This window comes from Pyxicephalus adspersus, chromosome 9, assembly GCF_032062135.1.
Source record: "Pyxicephalus adspersus chromosome 9, UCB_Pads_2.0, whole genome shotgun sequence".
NCBI classification, from domain to species: domain Eukaryota; kingdom Metazoa; phylum Chordata; class Amphibia; order Anura; family Pyxicephalidae; genus Pyxicephalus; species Pyxicephalus adspersus.
In genome coordinates, this window is record NC_092866.1 from 37314197 (window position 1) to 37336763 (window position 22567).

Sequence of the window (22567 nt, forward strand, 5' to 3'; positions counted from 1 at the left end):
TCCAACGACCTGTGTCACAAGGGGGCTTTTGTGGGGGGGGGGGGGTTATTACAATTTGAAAACTCCTCCCCACCTGTAGGAATGTGTATAGGGATGCATAGTACCAATTACCCTGTCATCGAAACTGTTTTTTTTCCTAAAAATGTTACAAAGAAAAAAAAACAATAAAATAAAACACATACTAACCAGTATTTAAAGGAAAAAAATCTAACCCTCTTACTATCCCTTGACATAAATCTGCTTCATTCAAAACAAGCAGTGACCACTAAACCTAGATCATTGACTACTGCCATTAAAAAGATAGATTGACCAGTGTGATGCAAATATAGCACCAGCCAGTCTGTTTACATTTGTGAAATTTGTCAAATAACTCATTCCTCGGCTTCAGTTTTTAGGCATCCATCCTCAATGTACTAGTTATATCAACAAAATAAGGTTTCACACCCATCCCTTCACCATTCCGGCTTTATTTACCAGTGTTGTAGATCATTTTAAAGACGTTAAAAAATTGCTTTCCTTGCTAGCAAGACAATTTAAGTCCTAAGTATTGTTTCTATTTCAAGGGTATTGAACTGTTAATCCTCTAAATAAACAGCGGTAAGGCTGATTTTTAAAAGTTTGGCAAGGAACCAGTGTATTGTAAAGAGAGTTATATTATGCAGATCTCAGAGGGCCCAAGAAGGGCTCAATCATTATCAGAATGTGATTTCCATCATAATGCTTGTGACGCAGGCTCTAATCTCCCAGCTGAGATGGCTCTGAGAAGCTATTATGTAAGTCAAAAGATGGACTTGCTTTTACAATCATGCGCTTAAAAATCACTCTTAGAACTTCCTCACACATTATAATCACTTCATCTTCTGCTTCTCCTCACTTATTAATTTGCTTTTATGCAGAGCAAAACACGGCCGCTGTGATTCACACGGGCAATGTAATGTGCATACAGAGGAAAGATATAATAAGGATAACTGCTCCTAGGTATAGGGAAATCCCATATCACAAAGCTTACAATCTAATGAAAAGTATAGATTACCATGTGAAGCACCAGTATCCCATCTATGTGTAGCCTAATTTAAATGCATTAGTCTTTGGGAAATTATGATATCATACAAAAAAAATGTTTTTAGAAAGATGACAATTAGGTATTCTATAGCTAATAGGCAAACAATGGTTTGGTTTGGATTTATTTATTCTAATATAATTGTATTATTCAAATTTTTTTGTTTTCTGTCTTTCAGGAACATATCCAAGTTCTTCAGATTATTAAAATATACTCTTGACTAAGAAGAAACTACATCAACATGGTGGTCACCACAACTACTACAACCACAGCAGCAACTGCCTCTGCTGTGGCCACCACAACAGCAACTGCTACCACAGTTGCCATGACCACTGCTACTTTGGACTTGCGTGACTGGCTGTTTCTGTGTTATGGACTTATTGCATTTTTGACAGAGGTGATAGATAGCACTAACTGCCCCTATGTATGTCGTTGTGACAATGGCTTCATTTACTGTAATGACAGAGGTCTGACCTCCATCCCAGCAGAAATTCCAGATGATGCAACCACTCTCTACCTCCAGAACAACCAGATAAACAATGCTGGGGTACCACCAGAACTGAAAACAAAGACAAATGTTCGAGTAATCTACTTGTATGAGAATGACTTGGACGAATTCCCACTAAACCTTCCTCGATCACTGAGAGAGCTCCACCTTCAAGACAACAATATTCGTAGTGTTACAAGGGATGCCCTTTCTCGGATACCGCTCATTGAGAAACTTCACCTAGATGATAACTCTGTGTCAACTGTTAGCATCGAAGACGATGCCTTTTTAGATACCCGTCAACTTAGACTGCTTTTTCTTTCAAGAAACCATCTTAGCAGCATTCCTAACGGCTTACCACACACATTGGAAGAGCTGAGATTGGATGATAACCGCATTTCAACTATCCCACTTCATGCCTTTAAGGGACTTGCTAATCTCAGGAGGTTAGTACTTGATGGAAACCTACTGGCTAATCAACGCATTGCAGATGACACGTTCAGTCGCCTTCAAAATTTGACTGAGCTTTCGCTGGTCAGAAATTCACTAGCAGCTCCACCTCTAAATTTACCAAGTGCACACCTTCAGAAGCTTTACTTGCAAGACAATGCTATCACCCATATTCCCTACAACACACTGTCTAAAATGAAACAACTACAAAGATTGGACCTCTCTAATAATAACCTTACTGCACTCCCCCGTGGCCTTTTTGATGACTTGGAGAATCTGAGCCAGCTGCTCCTCAGGAATAATCCCTGGTTTTGTGGTTGCAGTCTTATGTGGTTGCGGGACTGGGTAAAAGCTAGGGCTACTGTGGTTAATGTACGTGGCCTGATGTGTCAGGGTCCTGAAAAAGTTAGGGGAATGGCCATCAAAGACATCACACATGAGATGGATGAGTGCTTTGAAGGAGGTCCCCAGAGCAATGTAGCCTCTGCACGTGCAACTCCTGCGATTCCTTCAGTCACTACCCCACCCCAAGGTTCCCTCTTTACACTTAAATCCAAAAGACCAGGTATTCGTCTCCCAGATTCAAACTTGGATTACCCAATGGAGACTGGGGCAGCCACTAAAGCTTTGGTGATCAGCGTTAAGCCACTGACTGCTGACAGCATTCGCATCACCTGGAAGTCATCTATCCCAGCCAGTTCTTTCCGACTGAGTTGGCTTAGACTTGGTCACAGCCCAGCTGTTGGTTCCATCACCGAAACTTTAGTTCAGGGAGACAAGACTGAGTATTTGCTAACTGCTCTGGAACCTAGATCCACCTACATAATTTGCATGGTAACCATGGAAACTGGCAACACCTACTTTGCAGATGAATCCCCTGTATGTGCTAAAGCAGAGACCGGGGATGTTTATGGCCCCACCACAACACTTAATCGAGAGCAAAATGCTGATCCTCTAGCTGGATTACCCTTGGCTGGCATTATTGGTGGTGCCGTCACACTTGTCTTCCTTTTTCTCATCTTGGCATCTATTTGCTGGTATGTTCATCGAGCCGGGCAACTATTAACTAGAGAAAGAGCCTGCAGTCGTGGCAGCCGAAAGAAGGATGATTACATTGAGTCTGGCACCAAGAAAGATAATTCTATTTTGGAGATTAGAGGACCAGGGCTTCAAATGTTACCAATAAATCCTCACAGAGCAAAGGAGGAGTATGTGATCCATACCATATTTCCATCTAATGGCACCAGTCTGTACAAAAGTACCCACACAATAGGATATGGTACCCACAGGGGATATAGAGATGCTGGTATCCCTGACACAGACTATTCATACACATGATAAATCATTTTTTTTCCGGACTTACCAGATCCATAGTGAAATCTCATTTTTTTTCTGGGTGCCCACAAATGATTCATGAGAGAAGGTGCAATTTAAATGAATACAAATGTAAAACAAAAACTTCAACTGTGAGACAAAATGAATAAAAAAAACAAAAAAAAACAAAAAACCAGGAAACGAGACTAGGATATTTTGTAGGAAAGTAAAATTACCAATATTCATATGGCAAAATTTGAGTATAAATAAGAGTAGTACAGCGATTTAAAAGGGTTGTGGGAGAACTCGATTACATTTAATACAGCAGTTTAAATCATTGTAGAACAAGAAGATAAATTCAGAGAGATGGAAGCACTTGGATACAATTTGCATATAACCTAAGGGTTTCTTTTTTCATATTCCTTGTTACCTTCTGTTAAATCCAGGGCAAAAATGAAGATATGGTGCAATGAATATTTGTTTTACATCTGTCACCAATAGAACGTATACATTTTTTTTTCTCTTTGGGGTTTTTTTCCCTTTTTTTTTTACTAATTGTTTTATCACTAGTGGAAATAAATGATAAAACAGAAGCAAATAATTGTTGTGCAGATGTTAGATTTTTTTTCTACAGCAAATCTATTGCTAGATTTACCTTTCATTATTTTCAAAAAAATTTATTTAAAACGAATGATATAAAAAATAGTTGTAAACTGAGATGTTAGCTATGTTAGACTTTATATACAATAGACTTTACCTAGTCTCTGTGGAAACCCTTACGGACACTCAGATCCTTCAGCAGATATCTGTAGCGTGTGATGGTAATATATGCGTGTTCAGTATCCTGATGTATCCTATACTCCCTTCTAACCAGAAGAATCCTGTGTTGGTATGTTAGGCAGGGAATGACAGTCTTATTGACAAAGCGTTACCGGCCCAATCATTAATCTTTGTCAATAGTCTTTATGAAGCTGGAGGAATCCAGAAATTAGAAATTAAATTTCCATTATTTGACCTTTTGTTGCTAATTTTAGAGTTAGCTTTAATTGTTTCAACGTTTGTGGAAGAATTCTCAACTTGTGCACTTATAAACAATAATATATCCAGCAGCCAGTAATTTAGAGATATAAAACACACCCTGTAGGATCTGTATAGGGGCAGCTTTATAAATGGAAAAGTAAAAATAAAAGGTCGTTCATTAAAAGCGTGAATCGCTTGAAACGTTTCCATTTCCTGGTTCATTTCCAGCCCTACTGCTGGACTGGACAGATTTTAAATCATACATACTTGGTTATATGACCTCTGCCAAGGGAGAGGACTTATAAATATTAGCATTGGTTCTATACAATCACATTACTCAGTGACAAGGCTTTCAGACGTGCAGAAAGTATTGAAAGGAACTAGGGGTAGCATTTTTACAAAAAGTTTCAATCCTGTTGGTTGCTATTTATACCACCATCCCAGCAATACTGTTAAAGCTGAACTAAATGAAAACAATAAAAAATTGCAACCAGGAAGGTCTTTATTGCAGAAGGGACAGGCAACGTTGTTGTCTCTGTTATGGGAGCCACTATCTTTATCCACTCCTCTGCTAGGTGTCGGATCTTTGGCCAAGCCAGAAAAAGGTCATTTCTGCACATGTGTGCAGAAGTTCATGCAGTCCAGACAGCCCCAGGGCACGACTTCGTATATCCCAGCATCCTGCATGCACAGCTCTGTGTGATTGTATAGGAAGATTGCAATCAGGCACATAAGCATGTGTTCCTGAAGAGGGGATGATGTCTGTCCCTTCTGGCAATTTTGGGATGCAAACTATAGTTCCACTTTGTGTTAAATAATACAATTTAAGCAAATGTCCACTTCATATTTTCTGAACCGAATCCATTGCAAGAAATATTTTACATAATATCAATTATTAAGAAATCTAAAACACATATCAATGCATTAAAAATAACTGGATAGATTGAAATTGCATTCCATGGTAATTATATGAAAATTATATAGGAATTATAAATTATATAAGAAGCCATATTCAAAAATTAGCTTTTTAATTGTTTTTTTTTACATGCAAACAAGGGAAATACAGCCAATTACTGAACAGCAAAGGCTAAATTGCACTGCCCTTTGCTAAAAGAGATAAAAGGTTTCAGACTGTATATGCCTTCACCTTTCACGATCTGCACTCTTTAAATAAATAAATGGACATGTACAGTAATTATAAAAAAATCTACAACAATGCAGCAAAAACACCACATTGTTTGAAAAATCTTTCATATGATGCAATCTTGCTATTAGCCTTTTTTTTTTAGACGGTCAGTTTCACCCTTTGATTTATTACACCCAATCTGTGAAATTTGGCAGACTTACTACCATATAGTACTTATCCTATCACCAAACTACCATATTGAGAAAGTAGAATTTAGTAGTATTACTTGCAATGTGCCATTATTTTTTTTACTTTTCTCACGGATTTCTCAGTGCTGGCGGGTTTATATTAACAAGCAATTTACAGTTCTCTGTTCTAGAGAAAGGATGTCTGTAACAGGTGGAAAGAAGCTGAAATGTGAAAGTGGAGAAATGCAGAAAAACAGTGGGAGAAACGAAAAAAAAATATTTGGGAGGGTAATGTAAATTTCTCACCAATTATAACAGATGAGGGAGTGGGAGCATGCTGATGACAGTGTGCAATCTCAGAGATAAAACACAAGTGTTGGCAGACATTTCTATTATGTGTTCTTGTTATCAAGATGAAACCTCTTACCTATATTAATTAGATGACATTTTCACGTGTAAATACATCATCAAGCAAGGAGTGGTAAACTTAGAATGCGAGTTAAAGCAGGCAGCCACACATCCTAACAATGCTATAAAATATACTCGCTTAGTCTCTCTCTATCTATCTATATACACACACACTGTCCATGCTGAAAAGGTCTTCTGTTTACTTCATATAAGATATATTGGTGGTACATTTTTTGTTAAAGTCTAAAAGAAAAATCCTCAATCTGTAGCTATCCAGTATTTGGACTGTAAGAAAACCTGGCCTAAATTCCATGCCCTCACCATTTTATCAAAGACAAAATAATCTTGATATGGGTATTTATAGTACACCCAAGTAAAGGTATAGCATAGGTGAAAAGCAAATGTGGAAGAGGCACCTTTAGCAGAAGCAAAGCTAGGCACATATGTACTGATAAAGTCTATGGTGGACCAAATATAAACATACATTTCCTGGCCAACTGGCCTGGATCCTGCACACAAAAATGTATTAGTACAACAGCAATTTCATATGCAATGTTAGATAGAAACAGTGGCAGCTGATAGTTCAATATAAAACTAAGGTGGTGCACAGTAGTAGGGCCGTACACCAGATTCACAACAAAAAAAACATTTTATTTTGTTTTCAAATAGAAAGCCATGATTGCACACATTTACAGGTATTATGTATATTAGAATACCATGTAAACATCAGCCAAAAAATACTGCTCACCAATTACTAATAGCTTGAAAATACCTAGTTCATGAACAGTATGTTGGAACAATTCACAGCTGACTGATATGTCCAGATTTCCCAAGATTTTTTTCATGTACAATTAAAGTAACAATACCTATAATGACTGTAGCTCCTTATCCTATTCTTGCATTTTCAGCAAAAATGGAGGCCATTTGGAAGTCTGCTAGACATAGAAAGAAGCAATCCACCAGGCTGGATTGTTTTCAAACATCTGACTACCATATATATTATCCATGAGCCTCTATTATGTTGGCAAATAAATAAATAGGAAGGAGCAGCTACAACAGAAATAGAAGTTATGTAAAAAGTATAAAATTATGTAAGTAAGGGCCTCAAAGGCAATGCTGGGTGGACAGCATCAGGAATACAAGGAACCACAGGATGGGAATAGAGTGCATTTGTAGAAAAGGGAAGGTAAAAGACTGCAAATGTCTTTTTATAACTTGTGGCATTCAAACATGTGTTTGTCAAACTCAAAAGCAAATGAATGGCAATCATGAAAAATGCATGACACTTTAGAGGATTGTAGGTTATAAAAGATTGCAATTTATTTTTTCATTTAAATGAGTTTGATCAAATTGCACGTTATGTCATATATAAAACACATACCTGATTGTAAAAGAGCCAATCTGTATTTATTGTGTGAGAAAGTATGCATCAGTAATGTACATTTGGCCAAAAGCAGTGGTAGGAGAGAGTGTGTTCCAGAAAGTTCCATATGTTTGGCCAAAAGCAGTTTGTTTATGAGAAATGTACTGTATATAGTTAGCAACTAGCAGTTTTAACATAGTATTTCAAAGGTGATGAATTAATTTGTGGTTAATCTACATTTAAGTGCATATGGGTTGGTAATTGAAAAGTAAAATTACACATTTAATACTATATTACTGTATTGCAGAGTATTCCTAGATTAATGGCAAGTACAATTTCCCCCTAGTGGAAAGTTCACTTACCTGATAATAAAATTAATCATTGTTCTTAATACTTCGCAGTTCTTGTAATGTATTGATTGTTTTTAAAATAGTAATTTTGAAAAGAATAATTTAGCAATAATGGCTTTCTATAAAATTACTACAACTTTTTAGGACTGAAAAAGTATAAAAATGCATAAAATGATAATTACACCTGCCTACCAGTTGGTGCTAATAAAATAATTTACAGTTCCTCATCTAGTGCTAATAAAGTAAAAAAAACACCCAGATTAAGCTGGTTTCTTAGTTTGTTCAGTCAGAACTGAAAGGTATTCTTTTCCCGTACTGCAACTCTGGTAAAGACAGAAAACATGCTAAATGTGAATTACAGAAATGAAAGCCAGTGTGTCCTATAATATTGTTTTTTTGTGCTTTACAAATGTGTGGCCTTGATATGCAGATCCTCTAAGGGTCTCAAGGTATACAGGTCCTTATTTTGTTTTCTGTCACAAGAGTTTTGTTGAAGCCCTTTAGCTACCAAGCTACTGATTTATGTCTGTAAAAAGTTTAAATAAGAAGACACAGATTTCCAGAGTTTTAGGTTCAGCATAGCTGACAGTAAACTGAACCACAGAGCCAGGAATGCATATTGTACAGTTGGCAACTGATGTCCATGTGAGGCATTGATGGTGACCATGACATGACTGATAAAACTTTTGAAACCATATACAAGGCTATGTAAGAAACAGGAAGTGAACACACACAGGAACACACATTTTTGTGCATTGGTGAATGTTGCTTTAGGCAACCTGTTCACTTTAAAATCAGTTGTTATTACATCTCAGCACAAAAAAATGTGGTCCTCTGCTATTTTTTTTTTACATGTAGTGCATTACAATCTGTGTGTTATGTTGTGCTGAAAAGCAGGCGCACTGTAGCTCACTCTAGGGTGCAATTGGTAAAAATAACACTATGCAACATAATACTAAAATAAAATACTTAGCAGGTTAGAGGTTACAGGTTGAACAATTTACAGGTTAGACCATTTCTCAGTGTTCTTCAGTTTGCTGCTCACACTGAATCATGAATTTCAGGATACTTGTTGTATTGCATAACCTAAGTGTCCAATTTTTGCGTCCCTTTCTATTATAGTGGTTTCTAAACACAAGTTTTGCTTTGAGCTTGCAAAAGTTTTGTATCAGTTGTGCATACAGGGCCACTTAAAATATGTACACATACTCTGTTGAATGCTACAGTTTGCTATTCTATAGATAGACACTGTACCAATGATTACTTTGGCACCAACTATGCTTTGCTGTTTCTGTACAGTTTTGTTTTTTACCAAGCAGTACACAGAACGTGTTAAAACAGAGACTACCAGGTAACAAGAAAAAAAAGATCAATGTTGGCAGCCTTGTTACTTTTCTATTGACAGGTTTTAAGATGCAAAGGTGCAAAGAGGATTGATGAAGTGCAAAGTGTAATTAAACATAACCAATTAACTTTGGTAACTCATCTTACAGGTGTAAAAAAAAAAAAACAAGAGAATAGTAATCGTAACATTCTGTTGCTCCAGCCTCCTTGGCTGGGCTTGTGCATGTGCTCTGCAACTTGTATAAAGTACCATAGACAGAAATCTTACTTAGCTCTGTGTAAGCCCTCCAAAGGTTTGCATAATAATTGCCAGGTCGATGCCTGAGTGGCTGTTGTGCAGCAAGAAGGCTACATTGCAGAGATCTAGCTGGATTAGGGACAGGTACAGTGCAATTAAACATTAAACAAGTCATATAATAAAGAAATAGCATAGAGCACATGAACTGGAATCAGTGATCTGTTGCTTACAACTCCCAGCTCTGGCAGTGTTACTGAACAGAATGGCTAGAAGTTCAGCAGAGAAAGGCTGGTCAAGTAGCATAGTAGCTAAGTTTATTTAAAAAAACTGCATCACAGTAGACTGTACGATTTAAAAAATGTGTGCAGCAGAGAAAGGGGCTGCCATGCTCCCTGAGGAGGCATTTCCAGGAAAATTCTGCCTATAAACATATTACACAGCTCTTCCCAGAAAGGATAAGCCTGTTATCATCTACTTAAGAACACATTAGTTATTCCATTTAACATGATGACATATGACAGTAATCCAGTTATGCAGGTAGTTGTATAATCAGGGGTCCCTTGAGGGGTACAGGCTTGTGTTAAAACAAACTCTCTAATATAATTATTTGCAGATTAAATGGACCTATTCACAGCATAATGTGTGGGTATTGCTTAATTCCCACTATTTAATCTATGCCTAGGAAAATATTTTGATATTTTCAGAGGATAAATTGCACTGCTTGGATTTCCATAAAAGTTATGCAAACTCAGTTCATTCTGGGGTTGCCCTGCACATGCTCCTATAACTATAATATGTTATTGTTTATCACATAGCACAAATTTAGCTAAAGGATTACTCCTGCAACATAGCTGCCTTTTTTTTTAAGTGACACAAAAACTTTAACAGAAAAAGTAGCACTATACTACTTTGCGCAAGGTATTTTTTTTTATTATGTTACCTTATCTGGATAGACTTGTGGGGGGAAGCAATATTGTTGTTCTCTATAATTAGCCCACACAAGCAATTGCCACAACAGGATGAACAAGATCCAGATGTTTGATTGACCTTTGACTTGTACTACACATGTATGTTCAAATGTTTTTTATCATTTGATAAAATCTCTTAATGGCATCATTACTGAAAACTGCACATGCAAAAATGTTCACACAGTGGCCTATAAAGAATGTAAACAAACATCCCTTTCTTTCCTTTGCATTCAAAGAAAGAACAGTGACTGCTGCCAATTCAGGATCAATTCTTTATGAATCAGAGAGGAAAGACAAACCTGCTGCTAGCCAGTAAATCCATTCTGTCAATTTAGAACATGCAGAATTTATTACTTACATATGCAGTTTGAAGCCAGCAGATATAGTAACACTTTTTAATAGACCTGTCATAGGAAAAATGAGGGTATAGATAAGACTAGCACAGTGTCCCACAGGGTGCAGGGGTGCTGCATGGTAGTGTTAGTAGTTGTGTGCAGTAAGTGATGTGGGAATCCCAGCTGTCAGACTTACTGTCATCTCTGCCGGCTTGTGTCTGCGCTAACCCTGTTAGTCTGTGACCTCTAAGACACCAGCATCTGGGAGGCTAAATTGGATAACATCTATTTGTACATTGCATTTACTGAATGTGGCAGGATTGTAGAAATAGCTGTGAATCATACGTAATAATGAATAGTACATTTATGCTAAGTGCAAATGCATATCTCTCAATTTAAAGCTTAAAAGTATTTCAGAAAAGTCAAGCTAAAGTGTAAATGTATATTTTTCATTTCAAAGTCTGTTTTTAAGTTGCCTAGATCAACAATTTATATGTATTCCTTTCATTCTTTATTTAAACTAGTATTTTATGCTGATTTTTTATGTAAATCTGTTAATGTTTAAGGGGTGAAATATATAAAACAGCACACTTGTACATCTTATTGCAGTCTTTTTATCATGAAGCGGAATTACACTATAATGGGAATCTGTCAGACAAACAGTCCTAATCCATACAGTTTACCATTTATGATAGCTAAAGAGGACATATGCCTAATAAATAAAACAATGTCATACCAGTCTTGCTAGGATATATAAATAAAGAGAAACCATTCTATGAGAAAATGTGGTTTCAGTCTTCCCACTACGCCAGATATATGACCAAATGTCCAAGTGTTTAATTATATGATCTCTGCTGAAGGGAATGAGCAGAGTGTACATGTGTACATGTACAGAGTGTAAATGACTGGGCTTTTGCTCACATGGCCAGGGTGGAGAGTACATTTTTATTAGGGAAAGATAAGTATTTCAGCCTCGGTTCTACTCAATCTATCTGCCTAAGCAAGACATCTATCAGCTGTACAGTATATATTGTAATTTTCAACCTAAGCACAAGGTTTTAACTCCAGCATGCTTCAAAAAGAACTGTTTTGTCCCTCTCCAAATTGCTGAGCTGTGTGTAAGTTCTTAACATGCTTAATTTCTGTGCACCCTGTTCCTATCAGTGCAATGTAAATTTCCTTGTAGACATTTTTATTTGTTCAAGTACCCAGAGGTGCCCTGACAGGGCCTGCAAAGCTGTTGTAATTGCTGCTGTGTTTATTGAGTCACTTGGCTTGATAGCCCAACAGAACAGCCTTATGGATTGCTTTTATTTGATTGCCAGTCGGATGTTTTCATTTTGGAATCCTAGGACTGTACAGAAAAATAATTACAGAGTTAAGGATCAGCCACACAGGCTCTTTCAATGTAATGTTAAATGTGTAGTAGAAAAAATATATTGAGATATCCAATGCTTTTTGTTAGCAAGGTTTGAGTTGTGTGTAAAGCTACATGTTTCTGTAATGGTGTACAAATAATACCAGCGGATACTTCTTTCTTAAGGTTGAGTTTTCCCCATTGTGCGCTGAAAGTAAAATAGCTTAATTAAATGTATAAAATGTATGACTTTTTTTTTTACATTTAAGACAAATGTTTTTTATTGCATATACCATAGAGGCATACATAGTCCAACAATACACATTATTCCAATTCTTACAGACAGACACAAATCTAACTGAATTTGTGTGTGCAAACATAGGAGATCAAAACTCATTAGAAAAAAAAAGTTGCTGGTGAAATATTCATGCTGTTTGGATAGAAAGGAGAAAAACAGATTGTTAACATCTTGTTTGTACCAGTCTTCAACTGCTGACAAACAGTTATTTTTCATGGTATGGACATAATGTTTATGGGGGGGAGGGGAATTGCCCAGTTGTATTATCAGCATGTGGCAATCTTTCATTCCTATCTATGGGTATATAAGGCCATAAAAAAATGCAAACTTTACCTAACTCAAAAATCTTAACTCCACCAGTGTTTTCAAATTACAAGACATGAACAGCAATGTTACCCATTAACCAAGAGGCCTGTGTTTCAAGTAAGGCTAGTTTGTCTGATACTACAGCATTGGCTGCCAGAATTAAGTTTTGTAAACGTGGGCATTTTTAGTCCTGATGAATATTGCCTTTTTAGTGCAAAAAATCCAAACAGCAGGATTTGGTGGGCCATGTCTGTCTACTTCATAATACTCACATGTAAACAATGTGTGCATATCCATATTTAGACCAGAACAAAAGTAACTTCCTCATGCACTCCACTTCGAGACATATTCTTCCAAAAATATCGGTTAAAAAAGGTGTGACATCTGGTTTACTTTCTGTGTAATCAATTTTCTTACTACTACCTCCTGATTGCCAAACAATTACAAGATTAATTCATTATTAGAGAAATCTGTACTTGAGTTTGTTATGGCCTGTCCATCAAAAAGTCTCCTGACACATGCAGAGCAAATTGAAACTCCTTAAAAGTCCTTTCAGTGGGACACTTAAAGGTTGTACAGAAATAATCTACTTTAAAACCAGAAATGCTTAGCAAATTGCATCAATTGGTGAACTTGATAACTTACCGGTAGTAATGTTCATGCCTTTTGTATGTACAACCATTGACCAGAGTTTTTTATTCACTCTTCAAAAGTCATCAGTCTAGTCTAAATCTTAGAATATTGAAAACAAATATTTGTTAAATCATAAAAAGTATTTTGGCTCTTGTAAGACTTCCAGGGTTTCTATTTGGTAAATCTAAACTTGCTTTGATCAAGATGATTTTACATTGGACTTCTTATATAAATACATCCCCTTACTATATTTTCCCTGTAATCCAGTACATTGCTTGTATAGTGTATACAGATGCATGTACATTGTGGTACAATGGATAACAATCTCACTGGTATGTATATATATTTGGGTTAACAAAATGTAGACACGTAATCTAAAAAGATTCTCAATGATATAAAGATAAAAAGATCTTCAATGACATTTATGATATTTTGTTTCCATCATACAGACATCTAAAAAGTTGCATTCTGTACAGATATTAGGAATTGAATAAACTTGCAGAGCAGTTTTTTTGCATGACTTTTATGAATAGGAAAAAAAAATCAAGCAGAAATTAGTTCACCTTTAAAGGAAACCTGTATTGCAAAAGTTTGAAGACCTCCATTGCTCACCTCTGATTTAAAATTCTGGTGCCAGTCATGATGACTCAACAGATTTAGTATTTTTTGATTTGTTGACCTTTCACAACAAGAGCTATGACTTTTCTGGTCTGTGTGCTTGTTCCAAGTCAGCGTTTGAAGTACTAAAGTCAGACAGTTAAATAATGTGTTGAGAAAAATGCAACTTCTGCATTTTTTTTTTTTAGCATGGGTTTTTCTAAAAGAGCTGTGAACAAACTTCACGTGCTTGCCATTTCTAGATCTGACACCATCAATATACAGCTATAAAAGTCTTGATCCGTACCTGTGACCCTGGAAGAATGAAAGGTACATTGCCATGGATGCATGAATTCTCATTGCTTGTATTCAGGATGAAAATTAAATAATCGTATTTGTTCCCCAATTCTACTATCTGATTCCTGTTAGACGGGAAAACTTCAGATTTTGAATATATGTCCACTTTTAAAGCCCCATAGCAGAGCAATGATTTCCTTACACTGCAGCTTTACTTTACAGAAGTCTCTATTCTTTTACACTAGTATTTCAGCATATTTTAGCACTTGACCTAGAATCGACACACTCTTCGGCTTTTTCTGCTTACCTTCCTTTTGATTATTTATGCTTTCTGTGGAATCAGGGCTGATTGGCTGGGAACGGTACACAAAGGAGCAGTGTCTCTTACTGAATTTTAGAAACTTTGCTCAGATCATGAAACCAAAAAGCCAAAGCTTGAAAAAAATAGAAAAATCGGGAAAAAAGTTGGACTTCTGCCCTTTAGTATAAATGCCACATTTATGTTCTCAGCGAAACATACACAGTCACAACAATTCCTTACCATTTACACATTTGGTGAGTTTATGAGGATTATTTGCCCCCCCCCTCCCCCCCATCTGTGCTAATCTCACAAAGACAGATACTTTATAGCGTTAAACAGTATAAACAGCCTCAGTATCCATGGGCAGTTATTGTAACACAACTAGCAATGTGTATTTTATATTACAATAAAATAAACAATTTAAGGGAAATCCAGCATTACAATTTCTACTTAAAAGACGTATCATGAACTTCCCACTTCCATGCTGTGGGCACAAATGTTGCCTTGTATTTAGATGCTGCCCACTCATATCTAGATCTACCGCACACTTATCTAGATGGCAGGACAGTCTGCCTTGCCTAAGAGGCTTGTCAGTGGCCTTGCAGGGGTTGCTAGCAGTATTCTGCATTCTAATGCTGATTAGTCAGTAATGTCATCACACATCACATTAAAATGAGACACCTGTATGTTGGCACATATCACTGCACCTATTGTGCCCTCAAGAAGTGGAAAACACAACTTCAGCATACAGGACAGTATCCAGTGTTCCCATTAAATACCAGTTTTTCACAAATGTTGGCTCATTACCTAAATCAATATTCGTATGTTAAAGCAATACCTACTATCTTACAAGATCAGTTAACTTCCTGTACTTTAAAACTGCCAAACACTGGGAAAATACCAGAACTATCCCGCAGTGGGGCTTCTCCTGCACTTCTGGGCTTAAAAGGTTACTTCTATACAGCAGACCTTTAAAAGCATTTTTACTTGCCACATCCTTTGCCATCCCATGAGGTTTCCCTCATGTGCCCACCCCCTTCTGTTCAACAACCCTTCCTTGCAGCAGTCATTCAGTCACATGGCAGGAGCAGGAGTTTTGCATTGCCAGTGCAGCCTGACCTGTGGGTTGTGACCTGTTGTGTCAGAGGGAAGGGGAGAGTTTCTTGGGGAGCAAGGGATAGGTTGATTAAATGTTTTTTTTTTCTAGTTCTAGGAAAAAAAACCACTGGGAGCAAGTCCCATTGAAAGGGTAGTTTTGTTATTTTTCTGAAGTTTAGCTTTGAATGCTGGGGAAATTCTGATTAAATTTGCAATGTCAGCAAAGTGCTGGATGTGCAAAATATAATTTAGTATGTATCTAAAAAAAATAGTGCATCTGCTCAAATGGGTAGCTTATTCAGTTCTGTCCTTACATTACATACATATCTACAGGAAAAACCAAAGTCCTGAAAAACAGAAATAGCTTGAACAGTAGAGTCTGATACATATGATTCCTATCCTTTTCTTCTTTTACCACTTTTTCTATATGCCTTTCAGTTTATTTTTTGTTGATTTTCTTTAGAAATAGAATTATTAACATAAATGCAGATTAGTGTGATAAACACTAGGCAATCAGAATCAAATTTAATGTCATATAAATTCTGATGGGTTTCTGTGGATTTCTCTACTTTGCCTTAAAAAAATTATATGTTTTTGTACTACAATTCCTATAATATTATATCCAAGTACTCAAATATTGAATTTAAACGTTTTAAAGGCAATCTGTATAGATATTTGCTTGTTTTTATAAGTTCTCCCTCCACAACTGTTCTACTCCTGATGTCGGCTTCACTATCTACTAAGTCACTAATCTAGATCAAGCATGTTGGGAAGTTAAGACTTTTTAGACTTTATTTACTACATGTTTCTTATAGGTAAGTGACTAGATAGTAAAACCAAGACTGCCAATCATGATATACGCTGGACTGGCTAGACATGCATGTTTATGAACTGAGCACTTGTCGAATCTTGTAGTAACAGTAGAAAGTGGTTAGGTATATGTACCGTGAATAACAAATTGTATCCAAATACAATGTTCATCTCATGTCTGTGTGTACCTTTGGACTAACGATATAAGTGGAAGGCAGATTACACAGACTCTCTCTTAAAATTGAAGGGTTTAAGCATTCATGTCACACATTTCAATTAGCACTTTGCCACAACACTGAAATAACTGACAGCAGATAGTATAAATCCTTAGGTGACTGAACTTAATATGAAGAGGCATTGATGTATTTATTTAATTGCATTGTATCCTCCAAAGTTCTTGCAAACAGCAGTCACCTGAAATTCTCTTATTCTAGTGATCACTTTCTAATGATGGAAATGTGTAAATTTTTGGGAGTCTGCTTTCCTTGTATTAGTGTGACATATACATAATGACAGTAAGAAGCTGGGTGGTCTGAAAAAATTGAAATTGTCACAAAGAGGTTCTGTAAGGACTTTCCACAAGATTATTAGGTCATTGTCTTGCAATTATGTGAAATTACTTTATTAAATGCACTCAACTATTGTAAGAGATATACATGCACTGTAAAATTACAGCAGGGAAGAACTTCTCTTCCCTCTACTTTTGTTTTCTTATTAAGCAGAGATATGTTTTTGCTTTGATTACCTACCTAATATTTTCTTATTCATGGGTTACATTTATGTGTATTGTTGGGAAGTAACTCAGTAGAATAACTTCAAAAGTATACTGCCTGTTGACAGGACTTTTCCCCATTGTACATAATATAATCTTGCATAGTGGTGATGTAGACAGGACTCCACCGATTCTTTATAAACCTTTTGCTGCCTAAAGGAATAACATGTTATAGGACTGTTAATAACAGCCGACAAATCCTGTCCATGCTAGAATAGGTTTATTTTATTTTTTTGTATATTCTGAGTGAGTTTTGTTAAACAAAATATGTATACATATATATATCTATACATAAGGTTTTCCATACAATAATAAACAGAACCAAAGTGCACTGCTAAATAGCCCTTTGGACTCTAGAAGGTGCCTTGATCTTTTCACTGGTCTGATGAATGTGTCCCTTGTTCTTTATTTCCTATTTATTTCCTTTCATATAAGTATAAATAAAAAAAATCTGTAAAGTGACAATTATTCATTTCCTTTCTTGAAATAAATAGAATTTCACATGTGTTGTTGTTCTTGCATCATTCTTACTGGCAATAACTATAAGGCTTAATGAGGTGCCTACTAAGTAGAGCTGGAAAACGAGCAATTTCAGGTAGAGATTAAAAGAACAAATATATAATAATTTTTCATTGTATCAACAGGGATTTGTTGATCAGGGATGTCAAATTTAAAATTTCCAAAGAGCATGCCACATCCTAAAATTAGTTCTATTAATTTTTCATTGTAAAAGAAATAAATAAAAAGTCTTTGTCCAAAAAAAAAAAAAACACTTATTCCACACACCTAAGCAACATCTACATTTGAAAATTGAACACAAAGAAAAGTAAAGCAAAAATAAGGACTGTAAATGAAATTACTAATCAATCTAGGTGAACTGGTTAGCTTGGTTTGTATTACAGTCAGCACCATGGACAGCACCATGCAAAGGAGACTGCATCATAGACAGCACAACATAGCGAAAACAATAATTTGCCTATTTGTACATCACATGAGCCCTGACCATCCATATATATCATGCTGCATCATGCTTTCTGGCATAAACCAGAATACTAAAAGAGGCCTAAAGATGTTTTTTTCAAATGCATTTACTACTTGATTTTTGCTGGAGCTGAAAGTGTTACCAGTATCATGCAGGAAACGTCTAGCTGTGTCATCTGGTCAGATAATAGTAAAAAAAAGTATGAAAAGAGCATCCTGTTTGCATTAATTCAGTTATGCTAGGATTTTGGGAAGTTACCCAATGCTTTTATATTGTATTTCAGCTATAGAGACTGGTAGTAAATATTTTTGTTTTTAGGACAATATGTATTTTTATGCAAGTTAATAATTTCCCCTCTATCTGCAAATCAAAAGATCTCTAGAGCAGCCGTGGCCAACCTTTATGGTCCCGTGGACCACTAAAATTACCGGCTCCTGACTACGAACCTCCCCCATAGTGAAGTCATATTGCCATAACCCCGCCCACTCTGCCATCGCAGATCTGAGCCTGCGATGGGAGAGTGGGCGGGTTGTGTCGTGAAACACAGCCTGCCCACTTCCCTGAACCCGGGTTTTGCACGGGGGAGGTGGTCCGCGGGTCTGCCCGGTGCGTACCCCCGGCGGGGTCCTTCTGACCCTGTTCGGGGGTGCACTGACCAGAGCAGCGGAACCCCAAAATCCTCTCACGGACCACCGGTTGGCGACCGCTGCTCTAGAGTACAAGTAGAGGCAAAAGCATGAGCATTCTTTAATCTGTTTTACTACAAGTCTTTCCAGACCAGAGGCCTTCCACATATTGCTACAACATATCCTGACTATGTCCATCCAAGCTGCCATCTATCACCATATCACTGTATGATACAGTGTATGAACGGGGAGCGATGGGAGAAAAATCTGAATAATTAAGAAAAAAAAATGTAGATGTGTATACATATTTAGCACATGATTCTCTAAAATTCTCTTTATCTTTGTACCTAACAGAGAAATCAGAGAACTGCTGTACCCATGATCTGAGCCAGAGCACACAACATTTGTTATCAACAAAGAAACACTCTTATCGGAGCCTGAAACGACTATAAATATGTTTTATTAAACATTGGCAGTGTTTTTCTTGTTGTAATCTGTGCTATGTAATTGGGTTGGCCTTGTGTCTGGTGACTGACCCAATGTTCTCATAATTCTTAGCTACAATTGTTCTGCTTTGTCTGCTTTTATTATCTTGATTTGTTTATTGTTCTACAAATAACCTTAAAAACAGAAAATGAAAAACTAAGAATAAAGCAAACTGACAGGCAGATATAGAGCATAAAGCTCTAATTAAAAGCCAATTCCAAAAAAAAACTGATCCCCATATTGGATCTTTATGGGGATTTCAGCCATTAGATATCGTGACCCTGATTTATTAAAGCTCTCCAAGGCTGGGGAGAATACACTTTTATCAGTGAAGCTGGGTGATCCAGCAAACCTGGAATGGATCTGGTCCAGGATTCAAAACATTTGCTAGCAAATGATTTTTTAAAAATCCATTCCATGTTTTCTGGATCACCCAGTTAAACTTCTGAAAGTGTATTCTCTCCAGCCTTGAAGAGCTTTCATAAATCAGGGCCAGTATCTTTACCATAATTCACAGTTCTTTCTAAATGCAACAGCCATTACAAAACTAAATCATGCCAGGAATTCTAAGCTACATTATACCAGAATTTCTAAAGAAATTGCCAATTTTTAAAATGGACAAATTAGTAGGAAGTCTAGCTGCAAGAAAGCAACACCTTCCATTTCTGTCTTGTTGGGGAGGCAGAGAAAAACTACTTGGGCATAACCTCACCAGTAGGGTCCCTAGTAGCCCAATATGTCAGTTTTGGGGAAAGATCATGTAAGTGATGCGCAGGTGATTATGTAAAAACCTAGGTTGTCATAGATGGTCAGCTGAGATTAGAGACAAATTGCAATGTGTTACATTCACAATGATGCCACAAATTCAGTAGGAGATGCACAGATGAATGTTAAAAACAGAATGCCACTAATAAAAAAAATATCAGTGATACATAATCTGTGGACCCTGTTCTTGCTAATACTGTGGGTTGTTGAGATCCCAGGAAAATGAATAGGAGAAGCACAAGAGCCTAAAATGATTAGCTCACTATTATTATTATTATTACACAGTATTTATATAGCGCCATCATATTACGCAGCGCTGTACATAGTCGTGTCACTAACTGTCCCTCAAAGGAGCTCACAATCTAATGTCCCCACTATAGTCATATGTCATTAATCTAGTCACCCGGAGGAAAACCCACACAGACACGGGGAGAACCTGCAAACTCCATGCAGATAGTCCGGAATGCTAACCCCTGAGCCACCGTGCTGCCCTATATATGGATATATATTATATTATATATAAACAAATACTGTTTCTTTGTTTAGTTTGTAATTAGATTTAGATATGAGGCAGCCATATATTGACTGTGCTTTCTTCATAATAGTAATGCAGTAATGAGAGATTGCTTTACAGTTCCTTTACCCAAGTGCATACCAAAAGGCCAGCAGAGTCTGATCTAAATCAATAAACTATAGGGTATATTTATGAATAGCAAATTCATCAATTTTTTTAAAAACCAAAATATGTTGTTCAACCTATGCGACATCCCTTTATATCAATTTGCAAACAAACATTTTTTTACATAACAGGGTCAATACCTTTGGGACATTACAGGCATATATTCATTCACAATCCAGTATTTATCTTGGTAATACAAATGTTTATTAAACACATAAAAGTATAAACACATTTACATGCTCCAATAATCAGTCTGTGGTTGTTACAAATAGGCTTTTAACAGTTCAACATGTTTCTTTGAACTTAGTCCTCAGCAACATATTAGCCTTAAAAGTTGCAAAAAATGTTTTCAAAATTTAAAATGTCTAATACACAGTTGTGACTTATCAATATCAGCACATGCAGGTTGCTCACCTTTGTTTCCACATTTAATTCCTAGATTGGACAGATCGGTCAAGGGGTCAGCTATTTATTATAAGTGGATATAGATCATTGGCTAGCATAAAAAAGCTTTAATAATTTAAATAGGTTCCTTAGCAACAATTATCCATAATGATTTCCAGAATTTTATAGCTATATGTGCACCACTGTCCAAGTTATTAGAAAGGTAACTATAACATGCATTTGCTACCCATCACCCATTACATTGTGTTCAAATCGCCACTATAGTGTGCTGTTGCCAATAGCAACTGCATCCAAACAGGTTATGAACTGCAAGTATAAATCTCACCTGAGCTCTATCCTTTTCCTGTGTAACACTGTTAAGCTATGTACACACGTCAAATTTTTCTCACCCGATAATCCGCTCAGAGCGGATATCGGGTGAGAATTTGCCGTGTGTACAGCCCGCATCATTCATCGTCTTTAGATCTGTCCTGGCAGATCCACGGATGATGAATGATGAGTGATCCTAATGCAAAGGAAGGAGGAGAGCGTGCAGCAGGTTGCCCCTCCTTCGTTCTCCCCTCCGTCGTTCTCCCCCTCCCCTCTCCATAGAGCAGAACGCTGCTGTGTTTACAGCACTCATTCATGCATCGTGCGGTTCTCATTGTTGGAAAGGATCATAAAAGTTAAGCATTAGGATAGTTTCATGCATCCAGCTTTTTAAATTTTAGTCCTATAAAGTAAAAAGGTTCTCATTCATTTTACAGATATATATGCACCACTATCCAAGCTATTGGGAAAGAAACTATTACAATAGCAACCACATTTGAACCAATTATCAACTACAAATGTAAATCTCACCTGAGCTCGAACCTGTTCCAGTGTAACACTCTTAGAATGAGTCTTAGGATAATTTCATGCATCCAGCCATTTACATGGTCCTATAAACTAATCAGGTTCTCATTAATTTTACAGCTATATGTGCACCACTGTCCAAGCTATTAGGAAGATAACTATACCATGCATTAGCAACCCATCACCTATTGCATTGTATTCAAGTCACTGCTGTAATATGCTGTTGCCAATAGCAGCCACATTTGAACCAATTATCAACTACAAATAAAAATTTCACCTGAGCTCTATCCTGTTCCAGTGCAACACCCCCAGAACAAGCATTTGGATAGTTTCATGCATCCAGCCATTAAAATAGTCCTATAAAATATTCTGGTTCTCATTAGTTACTGATTTCTAATTCTATTGCCAGTAACACTAAGTACTATTTAATCCATTATGTTATATAATAGTGCTGGGAACTTACTTTGTTCTATGCTCAATCCAGATAATCTCCTTGGTGCAATCACCTCCAATCATAGCATGTGCCTTGCTTTCTCATCTTACAGCATTTTTATATGGTCTGCTTCACTTAGCACAAGGGTGTTAAACTCAAATACACAGAGGGCCAAAATTAAAAACTTAGACAAAGTCGTGGGTCAACCTTGAAATCTATTGAAAATATTGAGGAAAT

The 22567-nt window shown here is 36.7% G+C and overlaps 2 protein-coding genes across 3 annotated transcripts in view; one reads left to right on the forward strand and one right to left on the reverse strand.

Annotated features, from left to right (window-relative positions):
* Nucleotides 1–22567, reverse strand: part of MACROD1 (mono-ADP ribosylhydrolase 1) — a 418223-nt gene that overhangs the window by 202194 nt on the left and 193462 nt on the right. The window lies entirely within an intron of this gene.
* Nucleotides 1243–17625, forward strand: FLRT1 (fibronectin leucine rich transmembrane protein 1). The gene has a single exon (XM_072421467.1). The coding sequence runs from the start codon at nucleotides 1302–1304 to the stop codon at nucleotides 3333–3335; it is 2034 nt and encodes a 677-aa protein (XP_072277568.1). The 5' UTR covers nucleotides 1243–1301; the 3' UTR covers nucleotides 3336–17625.